This window comes from Trichosurus vulpecula, chromosome 3 (assembly GCF_011100635.1).
Source record: "Trichosurus vulpecula isolate mTriVul1 chromosome 3, mTriVul1.pri, whole genome shotgun sequence".
NCBI classification, from domain to species: Eukaryota; Metazoa; Chordata; class Mammalia; order Diprotodontia; family Phalangeridae; genus Trichosurus; species Trichosurus vulpecula.
Genome location: NC_050575.1, coordinates 7,006,417 through 7,029,327, shown reverse-complemented (window position 1 = coordinate 7,029,327; position 22,911 = coordinate 7,006,417). Strand labels below are relative to the sequence as shown.

At 35.5% G+C, this 22,911-nt stretch overlaps 1 protein-coding gene across 1 annotated transcript in view; it reads right to left on the bottom strand.

Moving 5' to 3' along the window:
- VRK1 (VRK serine/threonine kinase 1) overlaps nucleotides 1-22,911 on the bottom strand; it is a 146,054-nt gene that overhangs the window by 9,298 nt on the left and 113,845 nt on the right. Inside the window, exon 12 of the mRNA XM_036753066.1 lies at nucleotides 7,492-7,582. Coding sequence (XP_036608961.1) covers nucleotides 7,492-7,582 — 91 coding nt within the window. The remainder of the gene's footprint in view (nucleotides 1-7,491; nucleotides 7,583-22,911) is intronic.

The window sequence follows — 22,911 nt, the reverse complement described above, 5'->3', positions numbered from 1 at the left end:
GGAAGGAAGATTATTCTAGCAAAAGATAATAAGGACAGAATCATTCGTTGATACATTTCTAATGCATCATAAGCTTCTTAAGAGCAGAGACTGGTTTCAAGTTTTCATTTTTGTCTTCATATTCCTATTTCCTAGCAGAGTGCATGGTGCCTGGTAGATGCTTAATAAATGTTTCAGTATTAAGTTATTCATTCATTCATTTATTCAACAAATGTTGAGTATCTATTCAATGAAAGGTACTTTTCATATGAGTCCCAGGCTAGGGAATGCTGTCTCTAGAGCTTGGAATGTTCTCTAACATCAAAGCATTTGGAAGAATATCCATTACCCATCACACCAGATGAAGCAGTGTGAAGTGGTAGAGAGAAGGCCAACCTTGGATATAAGAAACACTGGTTTCAAGTACTGTTTCTGGGATTCAGGGCAAATCACTTAACCTATCAATCCCCAGATAACTCTCTAAGAGTGGCCATTTTTTATCAACAGAGGTAGTTTCTACCCAGGGAATTTCCCACATAGATTGAAATATTATTGGAATCAAATCAAAACAGAACATACAAATTCCTAAGCCAGGGCTGAAAGTAACCTGGTACTTATCATTTCACACTCCTAAAATCTGCTGATTTGTCTTTATTGTCTCTACTTTTAATAATACAAGAAGAATGAAATTTCAATAGAGGGTCAAAGATTTAAAGCTAGAATGGAATTTGCAGGTCAGCTAGTCCAATTTTACTTATGTTTTAAAAGGTTCTTCTATGGATATTTGTAGCTTTGCTTTTTCTTTTTGGCAAAAACGAATGTTGTACTTTGTCAAAGGGTTTTTTTTTTCCATTTCCTATAACTGTTAATATAATCATGCGATTTGTTTTGAATGACTATGTTCTTTTCCTAATACTTAATCAAATCATCTTTGCTTGCCTGCCATCAATCCAACTTGATCATAATGAATACATATGTTGTTAGTCTTTTATTGTCTTTATTTTTAATTTTTGAATCATTTATTTATTAATAATATCAAACTGTAGTTCTTGCCTTACTTTATACTTCCCTGGTTTCAGTATTAGGACTATATTTTTTTTCTTTCTTAATTTTTGAAAACAATTGATGACATATAAGAATTAATTGTTCTTCAAAAGTTTGACAAAATCTTCTTGTATATGAAACAGACTAGAAAGACCAGGATCTCCTCCCTGTTTTGGTCATTCATTTACAACTACTTCAACTTCCTGTTCTAAAACTTGATTAAAATCTCCATTTGGTGTTAAATCATGTATTTTGTATTTTTGTAGATAATCTTCTATTTCTTTTAAATATTTAGTATTGCTGACATACAACTATAATGGGTCCTGATCACTTTTATGTCTTCTAAGTTACGATTTTTACATAGTTCAATTTTAGTTAATTCAATTTTGATCCCTCTTTCTAAGCAGATTAGATATGAGTGTATATATTTTGCTAGTGTTTTCAAAGAACTAGCTTATAAGTTTCCTTTCTCAAGTCTATCTTACTTTTGTTTCAATTAATTTCCCCTCTAATTTTCAAAATGTCCTCTTTTCTGTTTGTTTCAAGTTTATTTTCTAGGTTTTTAAAATTGAACATACAGTTCATTAATCTTTTTTGTTAATTTGTATTCTCAAAGATATTTTTCCTGATGATTGATGTAGCTTTATTGTATAAATATTATGTTTTCACTGTTCTCTGATTCACTCATTATTAGTAAGGTTGCATTTAAATCTGGTATTTTGTTAGTACTTCCTGTTTTGATTGCACTACTGTACATACAGGATATGCGTAGTATTTCTACTTTCTCTAACATTTATTTATTATTTCTTTGTGTCCTACATGTTCTATTTTTTTAAAGTATCATGTGGTCCTGAGAAATACGTTTATTCTTCAACATTCCTATTCAGATACCATAAGTCTGTTAGTTCTAAATTCTCCCAAGTATTTGTTCAATTCTATATTTTCCTTTTGCTGATCTTTCTTAGTTTTATCTGGAGCTGGGAGAACTTTAGTGTCTCCTATTATTGTGCTCCTTCCATATCTTTTTTAAATTAGGTTAACTTTTTAATTTATAAATTTAAAAAGTCATTTGGTACATGTTTAGTATTAATATTGGTTCATTATCTATATCTCCTAGAAGCACCACATAGGTTTCTTGTTTATAGCTATTAATTTAAAAGGCTTTTTTTTGTTTGTTTTCATTTTTTGCTTTCCCCCTGTGATTAATTTTAGTAAAATAATAGCTAGCATTTATATAGCACCTACTATGTGCCATATACTGTGCTAAGCATTTTACAAATACTACCTCATTTGCTCTTCACAAAAAATCCTAATTTTATGCAAATCTATGCCCACAGCTGCTCTCCCAGTAACCTGCACATGCTTAACTTTTCCCTAGTCATGGATTTTAAATATTTGATTTTTCTTTCATTGATATATTTCTTCTTCCTCTTTTGTCCCACCCCTTTTCCCATTCAATTAAGTGGTTAGTTCAAAATCTTCCTGCCACTTATTTTCATTAGTTTGACTTTACTTTCACTAATTTTGTTTTCCTGAGATTTTCTTTGCTTTGTTTCCTTCACTATTTCTTTTCTCTTCCAGTGTACTCTGAATTTTCTGATGTGTTATACTTTCATGTTGTCCTTCTTTATTCTATGTCCTTCATGGGTTTAAAGCTCCTGGATTACCAGGTTTAAAGGCCCCTCCTCCAACAAATTTCTATGTTATTGCATTTACAGATCTTGCCTTATTCTTCCTATTTTACCCTTTGTTCTTCTTGATTCTTAGAAATATCAATTTGTGAGGGTACCAACATAAGAAAGAGTGCTGTTGTAAAAATTGTTATGTATCCCAAATCCTACAGCAAGCCCTACTCTATGCCCACTATGATCAAACTCCTTTTCAAAGGAAATGTTATCTACCCTTACTTCTATGTTCTCCCCACTATTCTGGGAACCAGTTGTCCTAAAGAGTGGCCTCCCAATGCACAAACTCCTTCAGATTACTGTCATGATGAGGTCTCCATCTTCCATTTCAAATACATGTCTCTTCTCTCATGTGAGTACTTTCTTATGATAGCATCACTATCTCCCTCATTGGGGTAAGGCCCCTTCCTCTTTCTAGACCCTTGTATTAATACCTCCTATTTTAGTCACATCCCTACTTGCTTGGAGACAACTGGAATTACCTTTAGCTCACTGTTCCGCTATGGATTTGGTATCACTTGTTACCCTCTGTCCCCTATCTTCCCTCTCTCCATTTACGCAAGCTCCCACTCTGCAACTCCATTCTGCAAAAGATAAAGATTCACCTGGAGGAAGGTGTAATGACAATTTAGATTTGAAGATCTTTCCGACCCACTGATAGGTATGTGACCTGCTTATGTCACAGGAAGCCTAAGTCACATGTGCTGGGAGGAACTTGCTGAGAGGAAAAGGAATTCCTTATGTTCCAGTAAGTCTTTTCCTCATTTCTCTGTTTTATCATTTAATGATCTCCTAAGTCAGTCTTTCAAACCTGTCATAACAACTCTATGATAATAATTTTGCCAGATTTTCCTCCACTTTGGTACTTTTGTGTTCCAAATCTGTTCATTTCTCTTTCACTTCTTTTGAGATTCTCCTTCATATATTCAAATTGTTTCTAATTCATTCACTAAAATAACAATTGGGCATTGAGAGTTCTAATTTCTGAGCTACATTCATTCCCAATTTCTTCTGTATCTTACTTCTTTTTTGAATGAATCTGGAGTTTCCTGTTTCATGATCTCTTGGGAATCTAGACATCATCGGTTTACTTTCCTTTACATAATGCTATTTGGAAGGAGAGTTTTGTATTCTTTGAAGTTTACTCATTCTTCCTTCTGGTTTTAGGATCTCTCTTGTTGATTTCTTTCTTTTCCTGCGAGGTTTCTGAGGCACTTACTTTTGACAGCCTTTTATAAAACATTCCCCATTACTCAATGTCGGCTTCCCACCTTCGCTAGTGAGTAGATTCCCAAGGTTAAGGTATAAATATGGCTTAGGTTCCTCTCGCTGGGGAAGTTAAAAGGTTTGCTGGCCTGGATCCCTTCCCTAAGTAACCTCTGGCTAAGCATGGTCAGGCCCCAGCTGGGTTTAGGACCCTTTCCTTCAGGCCTGATCCAACCACTTATACCAGCATCCTTTCTGCTTCCTGTTCCACTTGATTGCCGCTTCTTGCCAAGTGCAGGGTACATGAGCAGTCATTTAGCAAAAGGAATCCTAGTCTAGAGTTGAGCTCTGAACAAGTTTGCTTGTGCTCCTGCTATGGTATAGGAAGGAGGAGCTGGCAAGCGAGAGGCCCTGAGTAAACACTCTACTGGAAAATTAGACATTCATAAAGGATTTTGTCCTATCAGGGATTCTTTCTTCTATGGATATCTGCAGTTTTAATTTCTATTACAAAATTCATTGAGGGGTGATATGTGAAGATATTTGGCACAACTGTGCTGGAGCCAGCTTGTAGTTGTTGGTAAGAGCCAATTGATAAAATTTTCAGTGTGAGCATTACAAATCAATTTCATTTATTTTGTTGACTGTCTAGACTTAAGAAAGTATTGGAGAAAATGTTAATAATGTAAATTAAAAATAAGAGTGTGTCCTGCACTTGCAGAGAGCTAACTGTTAAACATCTACCACCATACCACTAATGTTTGGAGACCATGACTAATTTGTCATCTGCCTGGTCATGTAACCCAAAGGTGATATTTTGATCATTTTAAAAACTGTTTCTTTACCTCTTCTTCAAAATTTCAAAAGCAATTTCAGAATCATCTATTTAAAGCAAGCTTCTCATCTGTAAAGTGCCTTCAATATAATTCTTAATGTGCCTCCATAACCTATAGTATAGTAAGCCTCAAGAGTGATTAATCACTGATACTTTATTTTTATCACATATCCCTCCCTTTATTTAATATATTACTGGCCACATCTTGTCATCACCAACAGTGGGTATAAATAATATCTACCTTGGAGACTTACTGTACCTATGAGGTCTAACATTTTCACAGTGTCAGCTCTAATGCTTATGTGGGCAAAATGGTCCAGAAAAGCATAATGGTATGAAGTTCTAAAAGAAATTATTTTAATTTTTGTTCTTACATAAAATATAATCATTTATTCACTATTACTAATAAATGTACAAAAGTATTCCAAATGTTAAGAAAATGTGCAAAACTAGGTGTTTGAAAAGAGCAAAAGACATTTCAACATGACTGTGAAATATGTAATAATAGCTGAGGTTTCTTGACATTTTGCTTTTTTTCTTGAAAACCTCTTTGTTCCACCAAAAATACAATGCAATTAATCTCTTTATTTAGTTCTTGTCCCAAAGTTCAAGATTTTTAAAAAATAACATCCGTAATAGCAGGGAGTAAAACATACATACACACATATATACATATATATAAGTGTTATTAACCAATTTTTACTACAATTCTGAAAAAATTAGTACTGATAGTGAATAGACTATACATGATTTTTATATTTTGTGTTGGGTGGGGGAGTGTATTTTTAGCCAAAAAAAAAATCTCAACTGGTAAAAATTATGTCTCACATAAAAATGAAAGTATTAAAGAACTGTGTTCTTGGGAACAAACTCAATCATCCCCCTCTCTCTTTTAGTGAAAACCCGAACAATACACATTTTGAAAGCTTTCAGAATATGTTCTTACACAATGGACCACCAACTATTCAAAATGAGTTTAGGTATATCAGGGAAATAATACATATTTTTAAATGGTCTAAATAGATATTAAAAGAAAGCTGCTCCCATTTTGCCTTGTATAGCATTCTAAAAGATCCCATGGTGAGCAAAATCTCCTACCATATTATAAACTACAAATTGTGATTGAAAATAAAATTGTTAATGAAGAAACTGCCATTTCTAGAACTACTGATGGAGGTAACTACTCTCGAAATACTTTTGTGACACTAAATGTGAAAGCCTCAAAAGGCAAACTGAATCGTATTATGTACACAGCAAAACAAAATGGAAGTGTGTTCTCTTTCTGACTAAAGTTTTCTTAACCTGGTGAATGATGTTAAATCTCTCTCCTCAGAATGTCCCTCTCAAGTAGCTGCCATCACTGAGCCATCTCAGTTGAAGCTTATTTAATCGATGAACACCTGGCTATCAGATTATCTTAACTAGTCTGCTATTTCAGAGAAAAGATAATCTACCGAGGAAAAACGGACATTTAGATGCGACAAACCAAAGCACTAATTTGAATAAGGAAGAATTTGGTTAAAACTTCTCAACTCAGAGTTATTTCAACCAATTTCAAGTTCAGAACTGCTCCCCAACTTTAGAAGCATTTATTCCTATTCTTTCCCCAATGCCCTATTTCTTTACTTAAGAAAAGATAAAGAAAAGATACATAAAATCCTATAATAAAATACAACTGAAATTTCAATTAAATAAAAATGCTCCTAATTTACTTTATATGTAAAACAGATGTATGTACGTACGTAAGTATAGTTAAGAACAACCATGTGAGTTTCCTATGTAGCTATGAAATAATTTCAAACCTTAAATATCAACTCTACTATAATACTCTCGGTCTAAGCTAAACCTGCCACTTACATCAAAATTGAAGGTATTTAAAAATGAATATTCCTCTCTTTATTACTATTCCTAAATTTTTCTTCCACTCACTGTTGTAGCTGCTGCTGCTAGTCTCTGGCTGAGATATGCCTCGATGCAGTGATCCTTCGAATGTATCACTTTCTAACAGCAAAATGAACAAGAAGGAAGAACAGTGGGAAGATAGAAGACGGAAACAGGATGTAAAGAAGGAATGTTTACCCTCCATAGTGTTAACTAAATATACTGTCTATATGAGATATCTCAAGTATAAATATGAGTGTTGTTTAAAAGTACAAAAGGATTAGGTAATAAATGAGAGAGAGGTTGTGAATGAAAAGCTAGGGATAATGTTCAGGGCATACAGGCAGGTTTCAGGAAGAGCAAACATCTACCATGTCTTCCCACAAAATATCTATGAATGGATAAATCATTAATTTGACCGTAAGAACACATACGGAGTCTTGTGTCAATTCTGCTTTAATTATAGCTCTGAGAACACTTTCTGAGATACCTTATATGACTGATGTTTTTAAAGTAACAATTCAAAGTAATAACAAATATGCTGATAGAACTCATAAGTTGCAAAGGAGAGGTAAGGAAGACCTAGCTTCCTCAACTGTAAAATGGAGAAAGTACCTGCCCTATCTAAACCAAATGGCTATTGTGAGGATTAGATTAGATACTGCATGGGAAAGCATTTTGAAAATTACAAAATGCTATAAATATTTAGTGTTTTTATTAAGAAAACTACTTTCATGGCAAGCAATTTTAGCATAAAAAGTTAATTCTCTCACCTAAACAGATACTTTCAATACTTGTCTATGATGAGAAAACCCAAGTGCCAAGTATGGAAGAAGCAAAGGAAGTTTGTGTTCAACTTACGAGTTTGAGATCCCTCCGATATATTTTGATGTGAAATTTCCATATCTTCAGCACCTGATGCTATGCTTTCCTCTACTTCTTTCTTTCGCTTCTATATAAAAAGAAAGAAATATTGGTCTAACAGGCGAACAAAATAATATAAACAGTATATGTAGCTAATTAAAAGCATATTATCATCTCTAATCCCTTATCCACATTATCTCTCTAACATAAGAAAAGAGCCATCTCAACATTTATACATCAGAGCTATTCATAAGTACTTACTATGAATAAAGAATTGTGCTACCATGAAAAAACAAACAGAATACAAGTATATGTTATATAATTTATAAAATATTATTAAATTGATTTTACAGTTCTGGATACTGAGGCTCAAAAAGAGAATGTGACCAGCCCCAGGTCACATGGGAAACCACATACAATGCATCTCTTTTAAAATACTGTAGTAGAAAGACACTTTTTCTTTATTGCTAACTTTTTATTAACCTTATTTCACACCTGGAGATCACTTGTTATACAAAAATATTACACATATACTTGTTTTATTTATCACAAAATATCATTGACTGCTCAAATAGAATTAGTGGAAGAATTCTAGTCAATTAACAATCATTTATAAAGTGCTTACTACATGTGTAGGGCACTGTGACAAGTCCTAGGGATAAAAAGAAAGGGAAAAAGTAGATTTCTGTTGTCAAGGAGAAAAGGAGACAACATGCAACTATGTACAAACAAGAAAAATACCGAGTAAATGGAAAGTAATCTCAGATGGAAGGCAATCTTAGAGAGAAGGCAGTACCAGTCAGGGTGACTTGGATAGGCCTCCAAATGGTAACTTTAAGGATTTTGTTACAAAAGACTATGTCAGCAGAATTCTGCCAAGCTCGAATAACAAGCCTTAACATTTTCCTCATAGAATAATGGTTTGTTTAGGTTTAAAGATAGAGGCCTGCTCCCAAATTCTCAAAATGCGTTTGATCTTTAAATCTTCCCCATCTTCTATTCTTTCTTCCAGTTGATTCACACAGTCAGGAGATAATTTAGACATTCTGTTTTCTTTCTTTTCTATTCCTGCTCCTGCTACATTTGTATTACTTGGTTCATTTAGTGTCTTACATTTATTCTTTTTGAATTACCTAGGTACGAGAATCATAGAAGTTTCAAAAACTTCTTAGCTTGGATTTTTTTCAATGTGAATTTTTGTCTAAAATTCCACATTTTATATCCATGCTATCTCTAATTTTCATAGTAACCTTGTCCATTGACATCATTTGGTAAATAATTCAATATACACAAAATCTCACTATTCCAGAGTATATAACAAATGTCCTCATTTATATTTTCTAGCAATTAACATTAAGTTAAACTTTATATGAATCTTTTTTTTTTTTTGCTTCAGGCCATTTTTTGTACAGCTATAAAAAAAGTCTAACACCTGCTGACAGCACATTGTTATTTTTCCTAATGGCAACCATGGGTTCTATTCCAAAGAGAACGACATGGGAATGCTGAACTCCATTCAAGCCACATTATCTTAAAACCTCCAAATGGACAGAACTGTTATTATCTGGTGTATTACAATTAATCCAACTGTTTCAAAAACATTCTTAAGGTAGCTACAGAAAGATTAAAATACAGACAGAAGTATGTATGTATGTATGTATGTATGTGTATGTATATGTATGTATGTATGTATGTGTGTGTGTATGTATGTATAATGTTCTAAAAGAATATAAACAACAAACGCAAAATAACAACTTGACTAGGCCTTAAGAAACTTCAAGTGGCATTCATTTAACAGCTCAGCATACAGAGGTATTACTTTACTAAAACAGCTTTAAGAGTGGTTAGAACTTCACATAACTGATGAGAGAAGGGGAGAGTGCCTTACATCTTTCTTTTTCCAAAGTGTTGCTTCATGATTACCATCTAAACCCTGCTGGGCTGAACAGATTGGTTCGATAATTACATACAATAACTGCAGTGGGCAGGTAACCCTCAGCTGGCACAGGGCAGCTCCCCTGTGAGAACTTCCATATGCAAACTGCACTGATGGAGTGCATTAGGTACATCTTTCCTGCCGGTGCACAGGCCTGATTAACGCCAGCCAAGACTCCAAGGTTAGCATGTCAGCAGATTTGTGATGCATTAGGCAGGAATAAACACAGACACTTTTGTTCATTCTGATCAAAATTAAGGAGGAATATTTCAGCACTGTATTGCTTTCCACACAAGAGGGAATACATTTCTCCAGGTTCTAACATGGCAGATTTTAAATACTCATCACCAAAAAAAAAAAAAATTATCCAATAAATTCTACACAAGTGTATAATATATCTACCTTGTTTTCAAGTTTGGTTAATAAAAATGTAACTTTATTTATTCATCCTGATGCAGGCGAATAACATGGTAATGGAAATTAGACATCCTTTATCCAACAAAGGAAACACATGTATTATAAGCTGCATATGTTAGGTAAAATACAGTGAATTCTATTAATCCACGTTTCAAGTATGCATTTTATTCCCAACTTCTTATGCAGGAAGTTTGGCCTATTGATTTCTCTAAAGTCAAAGACTAAAAAAAAAACTTGCAAATTTAATAGCAGTATTATGTATCAGTATTACAATCAATAAACAGTATCAAATACTGAGTACAAAGCCAAATATAGATTCTATGATTTATCATTTCTTCTGATGACCTGAAAGTGTTATACCACATTACTTCTCAGGCATCAGCTAGTAAGTATTCTACTTTCCTTTGTACACGGAAAGAAACTGGGGCACCTGGAGGTTAAATGTCTTTTACAAGTTCAGGATTTAAGTCTGGTGTGGCTGGACTCATAGTCTATTTGCTCTTTTGTATTAGAAAAGCATAGCTAAATACTGTATTATATACACTAAAGAAAAAAAATCTAAAATAAACAAATGAAAAATCAAATTAACATCCATACTCTTAAAATCTGTTTTACTACTACTAAAACTTCAATAAGGATGTTTTGGAACTATCCATTTGGATGTACGCTATAGTCCTACATTTTGGGCAATTGTGAGACTATGCTGAACTAAAATTTGGTTATATTGCAGTTGCCCATTTTCAATGGGGAAATTGGAAGGCAAATTAGTTAGTTGTATTTAGAAGGATGGCTTACTAAGAATATAAACAACTGACTGAAAGAAGAGCTAAAAACAGACAAAGCTTGTTTTTAACTGAAAAGAGAATAAAAATCCTCCTGTGCATAAAGGACAGGCAGAGGTCCCATGTATTTGTTTCTAAAATTCAACATTATAAATCGACAGATCATTATTAGGCTGTTTCAATGTTTATGGACCTCCAATCAGACTTGAGAAAAAAGGGAATGGGAGGATGTTGTACAAGTCTGGGGAAAAGATATTTTAACCAAGGAAAAATTTGTAAAAATGAGTTAAGGTGGAGAGGGAATAAGGGGAAAATAATGCATTGAAAAGAGAAAAACATTTATCCTTCTAATAGAATCAAGTTGAAAAGGGCCTTTTTAAATTCTGCAAAAGTAAAGATTAGAAATAAACTTTTAAAGTTATTTATTACAAAGAATTATTGCTAACAAAATAGATAGTAATGTCACCTCTCAGTTGTCCCCCAGATTAGGGAGTAAATCCTAATTTTTCTTCCTGTCTTTGACCTAACATTATGTCCCCAGAACTGCCAATGATTTTGTTAATTGGGGAAAGACCAGTCTTAACATAACTACCCCCCCCTCAAAAAAGCAAAAGAGAGCAATATTCCAAAAGTGGTAGAGGAAGCTCTTTCTCCTACCATCAATTGGCGTCCTTCCTTATTTTTCTAACCTCAAGTTTTCAAGTGTATTTCAGGTATTGAGACATAATTATTAGCTCTGAATACAAATAGGAAAAGTGCATAGATTAGCTTTGTTTTTTTCCTTATGTGTATTTAAGTTAGATCCCCTTAAATTCACTGTATAAATTAATGCATTAATTTGCAAATTGATGTGTTTGTGAATTAAATGAAAAGTATTACAGTCTGAATTCATACATACTCATCTTCCAAGGAAATAAAAAAAGAGCTATCTCATTTCTCCTACAAAAAGACTGCAGGGTAGGTAGATGAAAGTAGAATCCCATTTTACAGGCCAAGAAATCATGGTTTAATTTGGGTGCTGTAACAATTAGAAGTGGTACAGGAACTAGAACCCAGAACTCTTTATTTTTAGTCCAGTTTTCCTTCTACTAGACTATGCTGCCTCCCTGTGTGGCTTTTTAGTATTTTTTAAAAACAAATTTTATAATTTTTTTAAAATGATGCTGGTAAGGGAAATGGCTATAATGCTACACAATACTATACATAATGTGATTTCAAGAAACTGAATGAGCTTAGAGGACAAAGCTCAAAGTCCCTCAAAACTTATATATTATTTAATTGGGCATTATGTAATTGAAGACATATTTTAAGAAAAAGGTCATAAAGACATAATTAAGAGAAGAAATGAAAAGGGGCAAAGGAGACAAATTGCAAATTGAAGAACAAATGAAGCAAGAGAATAAAGATATTTTAATATATTTTAATTGAAAAGACATTCTTTTAAATGAGTTTTAGTAGAAAGGCCCAAAATAAGAAAATAGAAATTTTTTCCTGCAATAAAACATCCCCCTTGTCTGACATCACCAGAGAAATCTTTTTATATCAAAAATATCTATGAATAGAAAAGTATTATCTCAATGAAGAGCTCTGTCTGTGGAGCCCAGAGGACCTGATCCAGAGCCTGGATCATCTTGTTTGTGAAGCCTCAGGTAAATTATTCAAGCTCCCCAACCTTATTGTCCTCAACTGCAAAATGAAGGTGTTGGACCTGATGGCATCTGAGGCCCTTCCAGATCTGGATCCATGGCAATCTTGTACTATGACACTAAAACACAGACACAAATGGAAGCCCTTCTTGGATAGCTATTCTCAAGGTTTGTTTATATCACTGAATACTTCCTAAGGAAGATGCTTTAAAATAAGGTAATCCGAGCTCATCAAAAAATAACATGTAGCTAAAATATCATAGCAGGAAGAGATCTGGAGGATCATCTAATCTTATCTCTTTATTTTAGAGTTGATGAAATTGAGGCCTGAAAGCAAGTTCCTTGAACGAGTTCACTACCAAGTGTCCCAAAAGTCTTAGTGCAGTTCTAAGCCATATACTTTTGGAATCCCCTGTATAGAGAGTAAACAGCAGAGCAAGAACTTGAACTCAGGTCTCCTGAAACAAAGTCCAGAGTCTTTTCTACTACATTATGCATATTCATGAACTCCCAATTCAGTAAGTCAGTATATAGTTTTCTATGTTCTAAATTCATTCATCAACAAAAATTCGAAAAACCATTTATTCTATGTAGAAGTGAACTTGGGTTTCATGAAGGCTTATTCGGATCAAGCAAAAATTTCCACAGTCCATGTCGCTGGATGATATTCAAGTAGACCTACCCAATATGGAATTCTACTTTAGCATAAGGATCCAATATCCATAAAATAGCATTAAGTGGTCAATTCTAGAGTACTCAGGAGTATTTCTGTCAGTTTTTCACTTAAAGCTCTCTTTCCTGCTCTCTGCCTTTTAGACAAATTTTACTGCTTTCGACCTTCATAAGAGATTAAGGAGGAAGAAGTAGCAAAATTCAGATTATTCAATTTTGCTTCTCATTAACAATCCTTAAAAAAGCCTCATCATAGAATACATAAAGAAAATATGTAAACTGAAGGCTTTGCATTATCTGTGAATTTCAATCATTTGTGCTATTTCCATTACCTTATCTGGAAACATCACCAAAATAATTGTTTATTAGAATAAGTGTGAATTAAAAACACAGGTCTATAACTTGTAGGCTCTGCCAGAATGTTATCGTGGGAAAACTCTCTACTGGCTGGCAGCCAGGTAATGTTGTTCCATAGGCATGAAAATACTTTTGGACAAATGTAAGCTACCCTGAATTCACAGCATAGCATAATTTGTCTAATGATGTCATTAAGTTACTATTACTAAACAGTTATATTACTTCAAGTTTCCTTTAATTCTGTACCCCACTGATGTGATGCTATTGATAGGAAACAGGCAAGTTTTGAAGGGGGTAGAGTAGTCTTGGACCTGTTGAGTCTGAGATGACTATGAGACATGTGGGAAGGGTCTAACAGACAGCTGGTGAAGGAGCAAAGCTTAGGAAAGAGGCTAAAGCTGACTATGTTCAATCTATGTGCACAGAGATGACCCTGAACCCCAGGGAGCTGATGAGATCAATGAAAGTGTGGGAGCAGAAGAAGAGATGAAGTACAGAGCAGTACGTACAGCAACAGAATTACAGTCAGGAAGATCAGGGATCAAATCCTATCTCAGATACTGTTTTACCATGAGCAAATCATTTAACTACTTAGCCTTAGTTTTATCTCTAAAATGAGAGGCCTCTAAGGCCTTTTCTAGGTCTAGATCTATGAGCCCCACAGGAAAAGAGGACCCTGGACAGAGAATCAGGCTGGCAATTAAGGCTCAATATATGACTGATGGTATAGCAAAGGAGACTGAGAAGGAATGGCCAGAGAGGTAGAAGGAGAATCAGGTGATAGCAATGACAAAGACCCAGAGGAGAGTGTCCAAGAAGAGTAAGAAGCACTAAGATTGAGGGGGGGAAAGTAATTAAGATACCGCTGATAACTTTAGAGAGTTGTTGTCATCTTTCATTTTGGAAGTAATTTCAGTCAAGTGATGAGGTCAGAAGCTAAACTGCAAGGTGTAAAGGAGTGAGTGGGGGCAAAAAGTGAAAGCAATGAGTGCAAATGACTTTTTCTAGGACTTTGGAAAGAAAATCAGAAACACAGGATGACAGCCCAAGAGAAAACCTGAATATGTTTGTAGGTAGCAGGAAATAAACTACTAAAAGTACAATGACTGGGTTATGCTTATGACTATCATTCAAACTCAATATTTATTTCATCTTTCAGATTTGAAATACAGTGAGCTCCTTGGAGGAAAGATGCTATATAATTGTATAATAATAATTAACTGCCCTACGCAAGTCACTTAACCTCTCTTGAGTTTTAGCTTCCTCATGTGTGAAATGCTTTGTCTCAAAGACACTATAAAGAATAAATAAGTGTAAAGTACTTGGTAAAGTATACAGTACTACACAAGTGCTCTGCAGTAATGTGAAGTTGAAAGGGTGAACATCCTATTACTGACTCTATACCACCAAGTTCCTTAGGGAGCGCTAGATAGATTTTAAGGGGGAGAAAAAATCCACAAGGCATTGAAAGTTAGAAATTGAGAAACCCAATATTTCTAAAAACAAACATGAAAATCACACTTTCTTTATGGACTAGCTGGCACTTATTTCAGGTAGTAACAGCTAACATTAATATGGTACTTTAAATTTTGTACAGTATTTTATTTGATCTTTACAACAACCCTGTGGGAATATGGACTCATTCACATTTTACAGATGAGGGCAAATTGAGATAGAATAAGTGACTTGGCCTTGGTCACACTGCTAGTTAAGTGTCTCAAACTCAGGTCATTCTGACCCCTAGAATGGATATTTTCTAGTAGCTTCTAGACCATACATAGCTCTTGGAACATCCTATTTCATAGAGCAAGATAGCTGGAGCTAGGTACAAGAATAACTTACCCAGCAAAGCTGAGTATGATCCTGAATGGAAAAAAAAAAGACATTTGATGAACTGAAAGACTTTTGGGTATCTGTAACAAAAAGACCAGAACCCAATGGAAAAACAAATATAAAAGATGCAGAAGAAATGCAAGGAAGATATTAAAAACTAATTATGAGGTACTCATTAAGGTCAAACTTTCTGTTTACCATATATATTAAAATGTTATCAGTATTCTTTTTAATTAATTTATTTTTAGTTTTCAACATTCACTTCGACAAGGTTTTGAGTTGCAAATTTTTGACCCAACTCTCCCCTCCCCCCTACCCTGACAGCATGCATTCTGATTACCCCTTCTCCTAACCTGCCTCTCTTCTATTACCCCACTCCTCTTATCTCCTTCCCTTCTATTTTCCTATAGGGCAAGATAGATTTCTATACAACACTGCCTGTATATCTTATTTTGCAGTTGCATATAAAAACAATTTTTAACAATTGTTTTTAAAACTATGAGTTCCACATTCTCTCCCTTCCTCTCTCCTCACCCACTTTTATAGAGAAGGCAAGCAATTTGACATAGATCATACATGTGTAGTCATGCAAAACACTTACATAACAGTCATGTTGTGAAAGACTAACTATATGTCCCTCCATCCTATCCCAGGCTCCCATTTATTCTCTTCTCTTCTTTGACCCTGTCCTTCCTCAGAAGTGTTTACTTTTGATTATCCCCTCCCCCAATCTGCCCATCCTTCTATCATCCCTCCTTACTTTCCTGTAGGGTAAGATAGATTTTCATACCCAACTGAGTGTGTGTTATTCCCTCCTCAAGCCAAATTCAATGAAAGGAAGATTCACTCATTCCCTCACCCTCCCCCCTCTTCCCTTCCATTGTAAAAGCTTTTTCTTGCCTCTTTTTGTGAGATAATTTACCCTATTCTACCTCTCCCTTTCTCCTTCTCCTAGTATATTCCTCTCTCTCACCCCTTAATTTTATTTTTTAGATATCATCCGCTCATATTCGACTCACTGTGCCATTTGTCATATATACATGTGTATATATACACATAGATGCATATATACACACACATACACGTGTATATATGTACATGTGTATATATATGTATGTGTATATATGTATATAGATAGATATGTGTGTGTGTGTGCGCGCGCACGCATGCGTATGTGTACATATACATATTCCCTCCAACTACCCTAATACTGAGAAAGGTCTCATAAATTAAAAATATCATCTTTCCATGTAGGAATGTAAACAGTTCAACTTTAATAAGGCCGTTATGATATTCATGCTTCTCTTGATTCTTGTATTTGAAAGTCAAACTATCTATTCAGCTCCAGTCTTTTCATCAAGAATGCTTGAAAGTCTTCTATTTCATTGAATGTCCATTTTCCCCCCCAGAAGGATTACACTCAGTTTTGCTGGCTAGGTGATTCTTATTGGTAATCCTAGTGCCTTTGACTTCTGGGATATCATATTTTAAGCCCTACAATCTCTTAACGTGGAAGCTGCTAAATCTTGTGTTATCCTGACTATGGCTCCACAATATTTGAATTATTTCCTTCTGGCTGCTTGCAATATTTTCTCCTTGACCTGGGAATTCGGGAATTTGGCTACAATATTCTTGGGAGCTTTCCTTTTGGGATCTCTTTCAGGAGGTAACTCAGTAGATTCTTTCAATATCTATTTTCTCCTCTAGTTCTAAAATATCAGGGGAGTTTTCCTTGATAATTTCTTGAAAGATGATGTCTAGGCTCTTTTTCTGATCATGGCTTTCAGGCACTCCAAAATTTTTTTAAATGATCTCTCCTGAATCTATTTTCCAGGTCAGTTGTTTTTCCAATGAGATATTTCCTGTTGTCTTTTGGTTTTGTTTTTATAGTTTCTTGATTTCTCATAAAGTCATTAGCTTCCATTTGCTCCACTCTAATTTTTAAGGAATTATTCTCTTCAGTGAGCTTTTAGACCTCCCTTTCTATTTGGCCAATTCTGCTTTTTAAGGCATTCTTCTCCCCATTGCCTTTTTGGACCTCTTTTGCCATTTGGGTTAGTCTATTTTTTAAGGTGTTATTTTCCTCATCATCTTTTTGTGTCACCTTTAGCAAGCTGGTGACTCGTTTTTCTCGTTTTTCTTGCATCACTCTCATTTCCCAATTTTTCCTCTACTTCTCTTACTTGATTTTCAAACTCTTTTTTGAGCTTTTTCATGGCTTATGAACAACGCATATTTTTCTTGGAGGCTTTTGCTGCCTTCTTCTGGTTGTATGTTTTGATCTTCCTTGTCACCAAAGTAAGATTCTATAGTCTGATTTTTTTTTCCACTGTTTGCGCATTTTCCTAGCCAATTACTTGACTTTTGAGCTTTTTGTTAAAGCAGGTCTCTTATTCCAGTGCAGAGGGGTTTCATGCAGCTATTTTCAGAAATATTTCCAAGGACCTGTAAATGTTCAGTTCTACCAAGGTTGTATGACAAAAGGAGAGATGTTTACTCCTCTCCTGGCCTGTGCTCTGGTTTGTGAGTGACCACTTTTCTATCTTGGAACTCTGAGGAGGATTCCCTCTCTACCGCCACCACGAGCTCCACCATGCCAGGACTCCTCCTCACCCCAGGACCTCCACCCAGAACTGCAACCCAGATCGAAGCATGGGCAAAGCAAGGAATCCTGCCTTAGGGCCAGCAAAGAGATCCCTGCAATCCCCCTCTGATCAGCCTCTCAATCCCCCCACCACCTATGGGCTGAGAGCTCCAGAAGCAGCAACCGCTGCCAATGCCACCACTACTGCCACTGCCACCACCATAGCCCAGGGCTGGGGCCAGATGCGCTCCTCTCCCACCCAGGTTCAACAGACCTTTCCTACTGACCTAAGTTGTCTTCAGCGTTTGTGGGTTGAGAAGTCTGGAAACTGCCACAGCTGCCAGTGATTCAGTCTCAAGACCTGCTCCAGGCCCATCTGTGGCAGCATGGCCCATACTAAACTGGCTCTTCTCTCAGACTGGTGCAACAAACCTTTCCTGTCAATCTTCCAGGTTGTCTTGGGCTAGAAATTTGTTTCACTCTGTCATGTTGTGTGTTCTGCTGCTCTAGAATTTATGTAAAGTCATTTTTTATAGGTATTTGGAGAGGTTTGGGGGAGAGCTCAAGCAAGTCCCTGCTTTTACTCCACCATCCTGGTTCCATCCCCTGTCACGAGTATTCTTAAAACTATCATCATTACTAAGGTAGTTTGAAAGAAAGGTTGAGTCTGAGTTGAGTATGATGGGATGATTCTAAAAAAACAAAATTGGGTAGAAAAAGGTATAAGGGAACAATCATATTATAAAAATGGGGCATTAAAGGAAAAACTAATACATAGGAAGCAGGTAGGGGTAGAGCGCTGATAATGTTGGAACCTTACTCTCATCTGAATTGAGGAGGAAATAACGCATACATGGGGAAAGGTCTTCTAAACATGCAGAAAGGTGGGAAAACTGGGAGACAGGGTGAGGGAAGAACTTTTAGAGGAGTGTGTGGATTTAAATTGGGGGTGGGGTGGGGGAGGGAATGAGGGGAAAAATAAGGTAACAAGGATAGTGTAAAAAGAGAAGCTGAGAAAGAAAATGGTAAAAAACAAAATCAAGATGGAGGGAAATTGTACAAATAGTAATAGTAACAGAGTAACAACAGAACAAGTTGTGGTGTATGGTTGTGATGGAATACTACTGTGCTATAAGAAATGATGAGTTCAACGACCTTAGAAAGGCATGGAAAGACTTGCACGAAATGAAGAACGAAGTGAGCAGAACCAAGAGAACACTGTATACAGTAACGGCAATATTATTTTTAAGAATGACTTTGAGTGATTAAGTCATTTTGAGTTTCATAAATACACAAATCAAAATTAAAGGACATATGAAGAAAGACACTATCTGCAACCAAAGAAAGAACTGATAAATAGAGGTATATGTAGAATAGTTTTACATATATATGTGTATAAATACAGATATACATATATGTGTGTATATATACACACACACATACATATGTGTGTGCTATATATGTATACATATGCATATATATGCATATATATGCATATGTATGTATGTATGTATGTATGTATGTATGTATGTATATGAAAATGCTTGGTTCGTTCCATGAATTGAAAATAAAATAAATTTGTAATTTTTTTTAAGCAGCAAGAGGAAGACTAAGGTGCACTCTGATGGTTAGATGGTAGATCACAATGAGCAACTCAGCCAAGACAACTCCACTCAATTGAACCATTTTGAGGGGTCCTTAATAACAATCCTTATTGGAGATCCTTCTCTTGCTATGGCTAAGTAAATTTATTTTTGTAATTGTTTTATTTTGTTCCAATATTGAACCTAAACTACCGGGGGAATATCCTGAGTCAGTCTCAGCCCAGAATACCACCAAAGATGTTAAAGGACCTATGCTTCCAGGGACATAGATTGGGAGTCAAATGTTTGTTATTCTGGCTGCATCTCATCAGCATGTCCCTAAGACTCAGCAGCATCATTAAATGAGAAGAAAAGCTCATCAACCCATCACCTCTGCCTCAACTTATACTCTTATACTTAGCCCTACCCCTCCATGGTCCCTACTCCCCTCTGACCCCATCTTCCTAGAGTGCTCTCTTGAACCCCTGCTCACTCCTTAAACTCTCTTTCATTCTAGATCTCTTTACTTCACATTCTTTCTATCCTCTTGCGGTAATGAAATGTCAACACTATGCTCTTAGTCATCTCCAGTATCAGACAATTCATCTCTTAAGCTAGCGGATAAATCGCAGCAAGAGGAGATTTAAAAGCTAAATAACTTACATTTTATGCCACTGGAGTTTGTTAAATAGGGGATGAAAATGATCAGAGCTGTATTTAGAGAATGTCACTTTGTTAGCTATGTGTAAGATACATTTGAATGAATGGACACTTGAGGCAGGAAGCTCAGTTAGAAAATCACTGCAATTGTGCAAGCAAGAAATAATCCTGGCTACATGAATATAAAAAAAAGGGCTGGATACAAGAGATACGGTGGAGGTAAAAATGGTTAATATCTGGTAACTGACGGGATATGTGATATGAAAGAGAGTGACTGTAAGAAAGTCAGAAAAAGGATAACACTAAGTTACAAACCAGAGAGACAGGAAGAATGGTGGTTCCTATGATAGAAAGATATTGACCTTGTATGTGTGATGTCTCAAAACATCAAGTCTGAAATGTCCAATAGGCAGGTAGTGATGTGAAGCTGAGGCCTAGGATAATACATAGATCTGTGAGTTAACACCCAGAAATTGTAATCAGACTCATGGAACTAATGAGGTCACAAAGAGAGAATATAGAGAGAAAAGCCCCAAGAACAGACCACTGGGAAACAATTCTTAGCCACCAGAAAAGAGCTGCTATAAATGTTTTTGTGCATTACAGGTCATTTTCCCTTTTTGAAAATCTCTTTTGGGATACAGAGCTAGTAGTGGTATGGTTAGGTAAAAGGGTGTGCATAGTTTTATAGCCCTTTGAGTATAGTTCCAAATTGCTCTAAAGAATGGTTGAATTAATTCACAACTCCACCAATAATGCATCAATGTCTCATTTTCCCCACATCCCCTCCAATATTTGTCATTTTCCTTTTCTGTCCTATTAGCCACATAAGGACTAACTTTGATAGACTTGGCTCTTCTCATCAATGCAAGGTTGTATGACAGCTCCAAAAGACTCATGATGGAAAAAGTCATGCACATCCAGAGGAGGAATTACAGAGTCTGAATACAGATTGGGGCAAACTATTTGCTCTCTTTTTTTTTCCCCTTCTTTTTTGGCTTCATTTCTACTTTCTCACGATTCATTCCATTGGTTATAATTCTTCTTTACAACTTGACTATTATGTAAATAAGTTTAATGCAAAGATATATAGAACCTATATCAGATTACATGCCATCTGGGGGTGGGGGGTGGGGAGGAGAGGAAGGGGGAGAAAATTTGGAACTCAAAAACTTGTGAAACTCAGTGTTGTAAACTAAAAATAAAAAATAAATTAAAAAAAGAATGGTTGAATCAATTCACAACTCCACCAATAATTCATTGATGTCTCATTTTTCCCACATCACCTCCAATATTTGTCATTTTCCTTTTCTGTCCTATTAGCCAACCCAACAGGCATGAGCTAGTATCTCAAAATTGTTTTAATTTGCATTTCTCCAATAAATAGTGAGAGCATTTTTTGTCATATGGCTATAGATAGCTTTGATGACTTCATCTGAATACTGTTCAAATCTTTTGATCATTTATCAATTGGGGAACAGCTCTTATTTTTATAACTCTGACTCAGTTCTTTATATGTTTGAGAAATGATGCCTTTATCAGAGTAAACTGCTTCAAAAATGTTTTCCCAGTTAACTACTGCTAACTGTATTTCCTCCCATCCTACTTCCCTCTTCCTTTCCCCTCCATCCCATCAATTCTATTCTGGCTTTTTTCACCTGTCCCTCCTCAAAAGTGTTTTGCTTCTGATTACTCCTTTCCCCAATCTACCTCCCGTCTCTTTCTCTCTCTCTCTGTCTCTCTCTCTCTCACACATACTCACACACACACACACACACACACACACACACACACACACACACACGCACACACGCACACGCACACATGCACACGCACACGCACACGCACACATCCCTTCTCTTATCCCTTCCTACTCACCTCTATGGTAATATAGACTTTTCTACCCAATTGCCTGTGTATGCTATTCTCTCTCTGAGTCAGTTCTGATGAGAGTAGATTTCACTCACTTCCCCCCATCTCCCCCCTCTTCCCCTCCACTGTAAAAGCTTTTTCTTGTCTCTTTTATGTAAGATAATTTACCCCATTCTACCTCTCCCTTTTTCTTTCTCCTAATACATTCCTCTCTCATCCCTTAATTTTATTTTTTTAGATAGCATTTCTTCATATTCAACTCACACCTGTGCATTCTGTCTAGACATACTCCTTCTAACTGTCCTAATAAAGAGAAAAGTCCTCATGAGTTACAAGTATCATCTTCCCATATAGAAATGTAAACAGTTTAACCTTACTAAGTCCCTTATGATTTCCCTTTCCTGTTTACCTTTTTATGCTGCTCTTGAGTCTTGTATTTGAAAGTCAAATTTTCTATTCAGCTTTGGTCTTTTCATCAAGAATGCTTGAAAGTCCTCTATTTCTTTGAATGTCGATTTTTTCCCCATTATGCTGGGTTGGTGATTCTTGGTGGTAATCCTAGCTCCTTTGACTTCTGGAATACTATACTTTAAGCCCTACAATCCTTTAACATAGAAGCTGTTAAATTTTGTGTTATACTGACTGTGGCTCCATGATATTTGAATTGTTTCTTTCTGGCTGCTTGCAATATTTTCTCCTTGACCTGGGAGTTCTAGAATTTGGCTATAATATTCTTGAGAGTTTTCATTTTGGGATCCTTTTCAGGAAGTGATCAGTATATTCTTTTATTTTCTATTTTATCCTCTGGTTCTAGAATATCAGGGCAGTTTTCTTTGATAGTTTCTTGAAAGATGGTATCTAAGCTCCTTGTTTGATCATGGCGTTCAGGTAGGCCAATAATTTTTAAATGATTTCTCCTGGATCTATTTTCCAGGTCAGCTGTTTATCCAATGAGAAATTTTACACTGTCTTCTATTTTTTTCATTCTTTTGGTTTTCTTTTATAATTTCTTGACTTCTCATAGTCATTAGCTTGCATTTGCTGAGTTCTAATTTTTAAGGAATTATTTACTTCA